This window comes from Bos javanicus, chromosome 13 (assembly GCF_032452875.1).
Source record: "Bos javanicus breed banteng chromosome 13, ARS-OSU_banteng_1.0, whole genome shotgun sequence".
Classification (NCBI taxonomy): domain Eukaryota; kingdom Metazoa; phylum Chordata; class Mammalia; order Artiodactyla; family Bovidae; genus Bos; species Bos javanicus.
In genome coordinates, this window is record NC_083880.1 from 42,742,184 (window position 1) to 42,753,286 (window position 11,103).

General features: G+C 49.1%; 1 protein-coding gene across 2 annotated transcripts; it reads right to left on the reverse strand.

Moving 5' to 3' along the window:
* Positions 1 to 1,351: 1,351 nt before the first annotated feature.
* Positions 1,352 to 10,311, reverse strand: VSX1 (visual system homeobox 1). 2 transcript variants are annotated; one of them, XM_061436438.1, is made up of 5 exons: positions 9,473 to 10,311; positions 7,057 to 7,135; positions 6,358 to 6,481; positions 3,753 to 3,933; positions 1,352 to 2,444 (listed from the first exon to the last, which is right to left on the reverse strand). In XM_061436438.1, exons 1-5 carry the CDS (start codon positions 9,894 to 9,896, stop codon positions 2,155 to 2,157), a joined length of 1,098 nt encoding a protein of 365 aa, XP_061292422.1. In that variant the 5' UTR covers positions 9,897 to 10,311; the 3' UTR covers positions 1,352 to 2,154. The 2 variants fall into 2 exon arrangements, with proteins under 2 accessions (XP_061292422.1, XP_061292423.1); XM_061436439.1 differs by lacking the exon at positions 9,473 to 10,311 and adding an exon at positions 8,888 to 9,036.
* Positions 10,312 to 11,103: the final 792 nt, after the last annotated feature.

Sequence of the window (11,103 nt, forward strand, 5' to 3'; positions counted from 1 at the left end):
TATCTGTATCGTTTTTATGCCAGTTAAGTTTCTTTATTGCATTTTTATTCTGCTTTACCTATTTTTTTCTACTTGTATCCTTTGGGGGATTCATTTAGGAGTTTTTCCACTCAGTAACATTTCATGAACATGTTTCCACAGAAATATGCCTTGTTATTATTTTTAGTGGCTGCATAATATTTTATGAGTGGGATATATATAAATTGCACAGGTTACTAGCTCTCTCCCTCAAACTCAATTCTGGATAACTAGGAGGAGATGGAGGCAAGAATCCGAGAGCTGGCTGGAGGCAGGAGACGGAATGGATTAAGTGTGGCCGTGTCACTTGGGGCCTGCTCTGTGAGTCCAGTGGGAGGCAGAGAAATCAACTTCCAGATTCTCCTCACAACAGCCCTCCCACCATCAGGCCCAGGCTTCGAGCGAGATCTCCAGGTGCCAGAATGAATGAGAGAAAGTGGTGCTTGTGGTTTGCTACTGCGACCATAAGGATAGGTGACATTTAATTTCCACAGTAGTCTGGGAGAAGCTCAGCATGAGAAAAGAGGCCACAGGGAAGAGGCTCTGTTTTCTCATCTGCAGACTAAAGAGCCATGTCCAGCCTGAGGGGTGCTGCACCCATTCCTGGGGGGAAGTCATCTGTAGAAGGTCCCCACCCTCCTTCCTCTCTGCCTCTTCGGGGGGCTGGGGGGCACACGTTTTCCCCTTCAGCTTCCCCATCAGTGAGCTGCAAGCTCTGTCTGGACTCTGAACTCAGAAAGGACTGGAGGGAAGGGGATAGTTAAGGAATTTGAGATTGACATGTGGTGAAGGTAGTTTAGTCATTAAGTTGTGTCCAACTCTTGCGACCCCCTCTCTCCACCGGATTTCCCAGGCAAGAATACTGGAGTGGGGTGCCAGTTCCTTCTCCAAGGGATCTTCCCCACCCAGGGATCAAACCTGTGTCTCTGCATTGCAGGTGGTCTCCTGCATTGCAGGTGGATTGAGATCAACATGTACACACTGCTATATTTAAAAATGGATAACCAACAAGGTCCTACTCTATGGCACAGGAAACTCTGCTCAATGTTACATGGTAGCCTGGATGGGAGGGGACTTTGGGGGAGAATGGATACATGTATAATATATGGTTGAGTTGCTCTGCTGTGTACCTGGAACTATTACAACATTTTTTTTTTTTAAAAAGGAGTTAGATACAGCCACTGCCTTATAGGAGTTTACAGAGCAACACTGGGTAAGAGCTGCAGCCAAGCATGAAGGCTTCAGGCATAAAGTTTGGGGCAGGAAATGGGGATGCCCTTGGTCAGGGTGGCAGTAGATGAACATGTGGACAGAGTGGGTGCATGAGAACCGAGCAAACCATAAAACATTTATTTTTAAATAATAAATAAAGGAAGGAAATAGAGGCAAGGAAACATTCACGAAATCAAGTCTCTAAAGTGCTCTCAAACATAAATTTTAAAAAACTGAGAAGCCTGATCTGACCTTAAAACACTGTTTATAGATATTCAACAGCTGTTCAGAAATGGTTCCCTGCTGTATCAGAAGGGAAGGGAGAGAGAGCTTCCTTGGAGGAACTGTTCCAAGACGCACAGACCCAATCAAATGACACTCAGAGGGACACAGAAGCATTGTCTAACAAGAAAATGGAAATGTCTAAAGCCAAGTTCAAGGTAAGAATATCATATTTCAATCATATGGGGGCTGCACAAGGTCTTCACTGTTTATGAAGATATATGATTCTCTGTAGATTAAATACTTCTGTATTTTTTGATTCAGTGTAAGGACAGCATACTTAGCCTATGAATCCACACAGTCTACTAAACCAAACTTCAGAATGTCTGGCAGTGAGAATGCGTTTGGGGCTTGAAATCCTCCCTCCTCAAGTTCTACCTACAGAAGAGAATGCAAGTATTAGATCTAATTAATTGATTCACGTGCCTTCAAGGAATGATTTCCATTCTAGAATGCAGTGGAATGTTCCAAGAGTCACCATTTGTCTTCTTAAAGCAAGTGACATTGCATTTTATCCTGACACAGGAAGAAGAAAATCCAGCTGAGAGCATTTGTCTTGGACAACGTTTGTCTTCTGAAAAATGCTGGTGAGGAATGTGCACATTTCCAGCCTTTGCGTGTTGCAGGTAGAGGCCTAGGGTCTCATAAGGCCCCCTCCTTCCCAGGTTGGAGCCCCTCTAGCCCCTCAGAGTCTGGACGTCCTTGGGCCCCAACCCCCTGCTGTGCTCTATCAGTCTCCTGACGTGTGGAGCTGGAGAGATCAATGACCACGTCTTCCACACTGCTCACAGGACTGCCTTCCTCCAAGCCCCTCTGGGGTCCCGCCTGATGGGGGCTAGAACCTTCCTTGAGGTGGTCAGAGCCCCAGAGTCCTGCCAGCTTTTCTTCACTTTCTGCTTTCCTTATTGTCCCTGCAGATTTTTTATGCATCCCTGGCAAAAAAAAAAAAAGAAGAAGAAAATAAATAAAAACAGATATCTTTAAATATGTGCTTAGTCACTCAGTCATGTCCGACTCTTCGTGACCCCATAGACTGTAGCCTACCAGGCTCCTCTGTCTATGGGGTTCTCCAGGCAAGAATACTGGAGTGGGTTGCCATTTCCTTCTCCAATCTTTAAATATAGCAATTAAGTAAAATTTCTTCCTTGTCATTGCTCTCTAAATCCCGTTAGAATTTCCATTGCTGGTGCCTGTCTGGGGCCTACCAGAGAGTCTTGTAGGTAACTCTCAACATTAGGGTTTGTACACTGGGCACAGCCAGGGCAAATGCCTTATTTGGATGACGTGGTGGTTTTTAAATTTTTATTTTGAAGTTTGTTGGCAAGATTTTAAAATCAAAAGATTTACATCAAAAGCCAGATGTCCAGTTTCTCTCAAAAAGTCAGGTGTCTGGCAGCCCGAGGCCCACTTTCCTGTAAGGCCGCAGACCTGCAGACTCAGTAAGCTCACCCCGCCTGCCCATGTAAGCTAGGAGGGGTGGGTCGGGTGACCTGCCCAGCGCTCCCTCTCAGGCTCTCCAGTCCTTGAGGGCAAAGATAACTTGATATCTTCAGTCCCAGCATAGTTTCAGGTGGGTAGGAGTTCAAAAAAGTTTCGCTGAACAAAAACCCTCCTCCTCCCCAGCCTAAAATTGGCCCCCTGTGAGCATCCCCCTAATCCTAACTTTCTGCCTTGTGTTTTCCTCCACCTAATTTGCCTGGATGCTGTCTATAACTCATTTCTCCAAGCCCATGGTTCTCCGGTAATAGCCAACAGACCAGTAAGGATGCCAGCTTCTCAGAACTTCCAGCCTCAAAGCTTGAACTCCAACAGAGCAGACAGTTCTAGCACAAAACTAGGAGACAGAACAGCTACGTCGCAGGTTGTTATCAGCTGAACCGGGACAGAGAACCAGACCTCTGGAGTCCAGGGTGCGTGTGGTTAACGGCCTGTAGGTTCACTGCCTGCACCATCTTGCTTCCTATTGCCATGAGCTCTGAACTGTGTGGTTGACAGTACTCAACACTGGAAATACATATTTCACGTAATGAATGTGTATCATTCCACTCAGAGAACCAGGGCCTGACTGGACCTCCACACACTGCCTACACAGTTCCAATGAAAAGGCAACCGATTAGAGTCCAAGCCTTGTAATTTAAAAATCGGAGTAAATTTACACTGCTTGGCTTGGCAGTGGCCCTCCAATCATAGGGACCCCAGACATTGCCTGTGCGGCGCGGCCACAAGGCCCTCTTCCTTACCCAGGAGCCAGGGTGCGCAGGAGCCCAGCAGGCCGCCCTCCCCAGAGCCCAGGACGGAGTCAGGCAGCGGGATGCAGTGGCGCACCATCGCCCCGTAGAGCCCATATTCGGCCATCACGCTGCTGCCGCCCCAGCGCTTCTCTCGCTTCCGCCACTTGGCCCGCCGGTTTTGAAACCAGACCTAGATTGAGGTGGGAGGGGAAGCAGAGAGGCTTATAGGAGGAGACCCCCTCCCCAGCACAGAGGGGTGCAAGGGCCAGCTACCCTCTCTGGGAGCACCTGGCCTGTCTCACAGCTCACAGGACTGGTAGTACTAGGTGATCCGGATCAATTTCTACCAGTTTCCATGGAGTGAAGGATGACAAGACAAAATCAGAGTATCCCACACTGTGCAAAGAAGCCAGTTTTTACTCTGATGGGAATGTTCACCAAGCAATGGTCCCTTCTAACCTCAGTTGTTGGACTGTTTTATCTTAACAAAAGATTAGTGTCAAATATTGTTTAAAAAGAGTGAGTAACTCTGACATAAATCACAGCAAGATCTTCTATGACCCACCTCCCAGAGTAATGGAAATAAAAACAAAAATAAACAATAGGGACCTAATTAAATGTAAAAGATTTTGCACAATGAAGGATACTATAAGCAAGGTAAAAAGGCAGCCTTCAGAATGGGAGAAGATAATAGCAAATGAAACAACTGACAAACAGCTAATCTCAAAAATATACAAGCAGCTCATGCAGCTCAAAACTAGAAAAACAAACAACCCAATCAAAAAGTGGGCCAAAGAACTAAATAGACATTTCTCCAAAGAAGACATACAGGGGGCTAATAGACACAGGAAAACAACATCACTCATTATCAGAGAAATGCAAATCAAAACCACAATGAGATACCATTTCACACCAGTCAGAATGGCTGCAGTCCAAAAATCTACAAGCAATAAATGCTGGAGAGGGTGTGGAGAAAAGGGAAGCCTCTTACACTGTTGGTGGGAATGCAAACTAGTACAGCCACTATGGAGAACAGTGTGGGGATTCCTTAAAAAACTGGAAATAGAACTGCCATATGACCCAGAAATCCCACTGCTGGGCATACACACTGAGGAATCCAGAATTGAAAGAGACACATGTACCCAATGTTCATCGCAGCACTGTTTGTAATAACCAGGACATGGAAGCAACCTAGATGTCCATCAGCAGATGAATGGATAAGAAAGCTGTGGTACATATACACAATGGAGTATTACTCAGCCATTAAAAAGAATACATTTGAATCAGTTCTAATGAGGTGGATGAAACTGGAGCCTATTATACACAGTGAAGTAAGCCAGAAAGAAAAACACCAATACAGTATACTAACACATATATATGGAATTTAGAAAGATGGTAATGACAACCCTGTATGTGAGACAGCAAAAGAGACACAGATGTATAGAACAGTCTTTTGGACTCTGGGAGAGGGAGGGGGGATGATTTGGGACAATGGCATTGAAACATGTATAATATCATATAAGAAATGAATTGCCAGTCCAGGTTCGATGCAGGATACAGGAAGCTTGGGGATGGTGCACTAGGATGACCCAGAGGGATGGTATGGGGAGAGAGGTGGGAGGGGGTTCAGGATAGGGAACACATGTACACCCGTGGCGGATGCATGTTGATGTATGGCAAAACCAATACAATATTGTAAAGTAAAAAATAAATAAATAAAAGAAAATAGGGGGAAAAAAAAACACCAATACACTATATTAACATGTATATATGGAATTTAGAAAGATGGTAATGACAATCCTATATGCAAGGCAGCAGAAGAGACATAGCTGTAAAGAACAGACTACTGGACTATAGGGAGAAGGCAAGGGTGGGATGATATGAGAGAATAACACTGAAACATGTACATTATCATATGTAAAATAAATGACCAATGTAAGTTTGATGCATGAAGCAGGGCATCCAAAGCCAGTGCTCTGGGACAACCCAGAGGGATGGGGTGGGGAGGGAGGGGGAGGGGGCTTCAGAATGGGGAACACATGTACACCCATGGCTGACTCATGTCAATGTATAGCAAAAATCACCACAGTATTATAAAGTAATTATCCACCAATTAAAATAAATATATTTTTTCATTAAAATAAAACTTGAGTGAGTGGCATGTCTTCTGACTTGGAGAGGATGTGCTGTCAGACATAGGATGGCTTAACGTGAAGACAAAGACCAGTCTTCTGTGTGCATGTGAGTGTGTATTTCAGGGCCAAGTGTGTATATGGCATGGGGCTGGTGTGCAGAAAGTCCTCATCAGCTACTTACACTGGTTTCTTTGAGGCTTGCCGTGGATGGATAGTCATTTTTTTCATTGATATCTTTACATAATTTCTACATGTGGCACAAATTGTATAATTTTTAAGAATGATTTAATAAAAGGTAAAAAGGCTGGGCAGCTACAGGGGTCATCCTCTCTAAATGAACACAAAGGAAGACTCTGGCATCTAAGTGACCCTCAGTTTGTGGATGGGGGGGCTGTTTAGAGGTGGCTGTGGGCTGACTCGCTGCGTGTGAGAACAGCGTGGTCTCTGGGTATCTTTGGGAGGAGAGGGGGCCCCTGCACCTGTATTCGGTCTTCGGGGAGTTCAGTCTTCATGGCCAGCATTTCCCGGGCATACACATCAGGGTAGTGGGCCTCACTGAAGGCCTTCTCCAGCTCTTCCAGTTGGTGGGCAGTGAAAACGGTCCTGCAGGGAGGCACATGGGCACATGACCACAGGAGGCAGCCAGGCTTCCCAGCCTCAGAGGACCCCGTGCCTGCTCCCCACCTCTGCCCACCTCATGAGAGCTGGGCGCCCCGTCTCCAAATGAGTAGCCTCTGGGAAGTTCATAGTTTGGTTCAAGCAAAACAGAGCTCTTTAAGACCTTTTTTCTCTCCTCAATAAATTCTAGCAACTCATTTTAAGAAGACCTATTTTAAGGGCCCACAAAATTGTGTCTTCAAAATGCTCCAGGGTCTAATAGTGCTGTGCTCAAAGTGCTCTGGCAGTCTTGTGGTTAAGACTCTGCTTCCAATGCAGGGGGTTCCATTCCTGGTTGAGGAACCAAGATCCCACACGGTGTGGCAAAAAACTTTTTAAAATAATCATCATCATTAGTAAAATGCTACAAAGACTGACCTGCAGCCCCCAGGAATGGCAGAATTACATTCCCAGATGGCTACTGTGTCCTTTCCCATGCCATCCCAAGGCAGGACCAGACCTTCTCAGGCACAGGGTCTCAAGGAAGGTGGGGTAGGGAATGCCATGTGGGATCTTAGTACCTGTGCCTCCTCTTCTTCCTTTTGCTGGGGGCTGGGGACGCCTTCCGGTCACTCCTGTCTTCAGAAGGGCTGTCTTCATCTGTTAGCACAGGGAGAGGAAGAGGACTTTAGAGGTGAGCACATTTTTCATTTTGCCCTCTGGATTTTAATTTGAGGATTGAAGCTATGAACTTGTCAGGGATGTGAATATTTAACAAGACAAGATCATAGTTTTCACATCTGATGATGTATTCCAAGTGCTGCACTTAGCCGACTGCCCATGCATATCAACATTATTCTTCATAAATTAAAAAAACTCCATGACAGCTGCTATTATTATCCTCTTTTTACAGAGGAGGAAACCAAGGTACAGAGAGATTAACTTGTCCAAGATCACAAAGGTTGTCAACAGTGAAGCTGGGATTCAAACCCCAGATGTGTGTGAAGCTTAAGCTACTTGAACACTAATTGCATTTCCTGTTCCTTTCAGCTTCCAAATTCATACCCTTCCTTCTGCTTCCATCTCACATTCCTCATCTTAGCCATTACGCCAACACTTCTCAAGGGGAAGACTGAGGTTTGTGACATCAAAACCCTCCTCAGAGCTGGCCCCCTGCCCTGCTGTACCAATTTCAAATCTCTGAAAGTGGGACCTGGGAAACTCATTCTTGGCAAGGGTGCCCAGATGATTCACAGATGCGCATCAAAAATTTTAAGAACCCACTCCACTATGCTTTATCTTTTGAAATCCATTATATCAAAAGATTTAGGCTGAAAGAAAGTTTAGAAGACCAAACTACGGTCAGGTTTGTTGTTAAAAAGCATATATGTTTCAAAATACTAAATGTAAATTAATAAAAGCAAAAGTAGTAAAATAATATCAGTTTTACTCCTACATCAATGAGTTCACCAGAAAATTGGATTATGATATTATACTATCTGTGTGCTCCAATCTGATGTAATTAAATACATAAGGTTATGGAGCCAGTCTAAATTGAGACCAGCTGTGAGCGTGAAATATCCAATGGACTGAAGACAATAGACCCCCCCCCAGAGTAAAATATTAATAACTCTTATATCGGTAACACATAAAATGACAATATTTTGTAGGTATTGGATTAAATGAGACATAGTATTTAAATCTGTTTCACCTATTTATTTTCCTTTTTATTGTGGCTCTAAGAAACTTTCATTACACTCGCAGTCACATTACGTTTCCTCAAGACAGTAGTGGTCTTGGTCTTGAGAAATACTCTCATTGGCTAGGATGTGGTTGTATTTTGCCTTAGCTTTATGGGTCCTCACAGGGAAAAAAAATCCACAGTATGAAATCGGTGCCTGCATTTTTAGTGAGACAACTAATAGAGGGGGCGGTTATTTGCTAGATACTGGTGGTAATGAACTCCCCTGCCAATGCTGGAGACACAAGAGATGCAGGTTCCATCCCTGGGTTGGGAAGATCCCCTGGAGGAGGGCATGGCAACTCACTCCAGTATTCCTGCCTGGAGAATCCCATGGATAGAGGAGCCTGGCGGGCTACCATCCATCAGGTCTCAAAGAGCCGGACAGGACCAAAGCAACTTGGCACCTAGTAGACACTCATGAAATAAAGTCCTTTCAGAGTGGGTGTCTGCTGACCGCGCCTGCTTCCTTGAATCAGCAGTGGAGACCAGCGCAGTTTCTGCATTCAGCCTCCTGGATGCTCAGCTCTGCGGTTTACTATCACATAGCTGTTCTCCCTCGAACTCTGCTGAAATTCTCCGTTCTCTTCCCCCATGCCCCAAACCTCTCGACTTCTCCGTCCTGTCTTTGTCGATTTCCACTGCTCCCCACTTTCCCCCACAGTCCGTACCGACTTCTCTGAGGATCTGGGCACAGCTGCTGTAAGATGGGCGAGCTCGCTTCTTCGGTGCAGGGAGTAAGGGAGAAGCGGGGTGCCCAAACTCGCTCTTCAGCACCCGGAGGAGGACAGATCCAGGCCTCCGCCCCGCGCTTGTCAAGGGCCTGTCAATCCGTCAATCAATTCGTCTAATCCCTCCTGGAACCGGCGGGTACCGGGTTCCGTGCCGCTGATGAACGAGGCAGGCCCACCCAGGTTTCCCGACCCCTGCGGCACCCAGAGGCCGAACCCCGCGTGGCGGCAAGTGTCCCCCGCAGGCTGGGTCGCCGAGACCCCAGGGCGGGTCCGGATCGGGTGGTGGTGTCCGCGGGGTGGCGGCGACCAAGCCCAGAGGAGAGGCCAGGGCGGGGGGCGGGGAGGGGGGGGGTGGCAGAGGGTGCGGGTGCGAGAATGCGCCTCCCGGCGCGGCTACGCTCTGGGGTCCCCACTTCTGTAGATCTGGGGGACTGGGGTGGGGCCCGACAGGGCGGCCAGAATGTCACTCTGCCCACCCGAGCTGAGGGAAGAGACAGTAGGGGCGCGGACTGGCCTCCTTACCGGACGTCGACACGCTCTCGCTACGTTTCTGGCGGGCGGCCGAGGGCGGTGGGCGGCCGGGGAAGCGCGGGGCGAGGGGCTCAGGCCCCTCGGGCGGCAGGAAGGGCACGTCGGCGAGGAGCAGGCAGGGTGCCCGGGCAGCCGCAGGGGGCTGCGCGCCGAAACCGCAGAGGAGGCCGAGGCCCAACGGAAGGGCTCCGCGTGCCGGGCAGGAGCCTCCGAGTCCTGGGCCCGCGCGGGGCGCGGCTGCCGGGCCTTCGCACCCAGATCCCGGCCCGGGGCCCTCAGGTGCGGGCAGCTCGGCCTCCAGGCCCAGCAGGTCGGTGATGGCGAAGCCCCGGGGGCGCGAGCCGGTGGACGGGCCTCCGGGCACCAGCGCCCTGCTTCTGGCACGCCCGTCGGAAAGCGCGTCTCTGCCGGTCATGGCTTCTCTGGCAGCGAGGCTGGGCCCTCTGGTCCGTCACTTTCGCGGAGGGGGCGCAGCTCTGAGAGCGCTTTATACAATTGGGCGCCCGGAGGGCTCCAATCAGCGCGGCGCGGACGCGTCATGCCCGGGACCCCGCGACATGGGGACGCCACCTGCCCCCCTCCCTTCGGTCGCCGCCCTCCCAGCTGCGGTCCCCTCCATCAGCACCCTCTCTCCTCTCCAGTCATCCCCGCTACCAACCCCACGCCGGTTCTCGGCGGGAGTCGTCCCCTCCCTAAACCTCTAAACGCCGAAAGTTCCAGATTCCTTCGGAGTCTTGTCTCCCCTTCCAGGTGGATTCCCCGGTGGAAGCCCAGCGCGGAGCCGCCCTCCCCGCATCCAGTCGCCCATTAAGACCAAGACTCCGTTCCCAGCCACGCTCTCCCCACTACCACCAATATGAACCCCGCCAGCCCTCCAAAGCCACCGCCTGAGCCAAGGCCTTCCCTGAAAATCCCCAAGGGGAAAGGAGTGGAAAACATTTATTTAATCCGTGCCTACTCCACCTCTAGCCAAACCCACCCCAGCGGTCTAGCTGCCGGACTATCCGGGGGTCGCAAAATTCACGGGAGCTGGAGAAGTAGAGACAGGCCTGAGCGGACTGGCCCGGCCCGGGGCAAGGAAGCCACGTTTAGCAAATTGCATTACAGGAGGTCCAGTGAAATCGAAATTTCAGATGAACAGTGAATTTTAAAATTATAAGTATATACCAGTATATTATCTGGCGAGCCCTAAATGGGGAAGGTAAGTTGGAAAATAGGGCGTGTCTACTGGGACCCACCCTACACAGAAGCTAGCAAATTATTGTCAGATTTTATAATTTTTCGAAGAAAGCCTGATTTTCACGTGAAGCGCCATTATTTGTAAAAGTTGTCTCGAAACGCAGCACGTGGGTAAACCTCTCCTGGTTCCCACTCGGAAAATCCCAGCCCACCTAACCCGAATCGCTCGGAGTCCATCCTTCTCAAACCCGGGATCTGGGAAGCCGAACCTCTCTGTGCAGCCCTTGAGAGGGCGAGCGGCGGGTGCGGCAGCTCTCCCAACGCAGCGTGGGCGCCCGGTGGGTCTCTGCGCGCACCCCCCAGCGTAGCCCGAGCCGAGCCCGAGCTCGAGCCGAGCCGAGCCGGAGCCGGGAAGGATCCCGAGCTGGAGCTGAACCCGGCAA

Bases quoted from the DNA above. Each gene is read 5' to 3' on its own strand.
- VSX1 (XM_061436438.1), bottom strand. From the start codon at position 9,896: ATGACCGGCAGAGACGCGCTTTCCGACGGGCGTGCCAGAAGCAGGGCG. The intron at 7,136-9,472 runs GTAAGGAGGCCA...CTGTGCTAACAG, and splicing joins CGAGAGCGTGTCGACGTCCG to ATGAAGACAGCCCTTCTGAA. The intron at 2,445-3,752 runs GTAAGGAAGAGG...TTTTTTTGCCAG, and splicing joins CTGCGCACCCTGGCTCCTGG to GGATGCATAAAAAATCTGCA.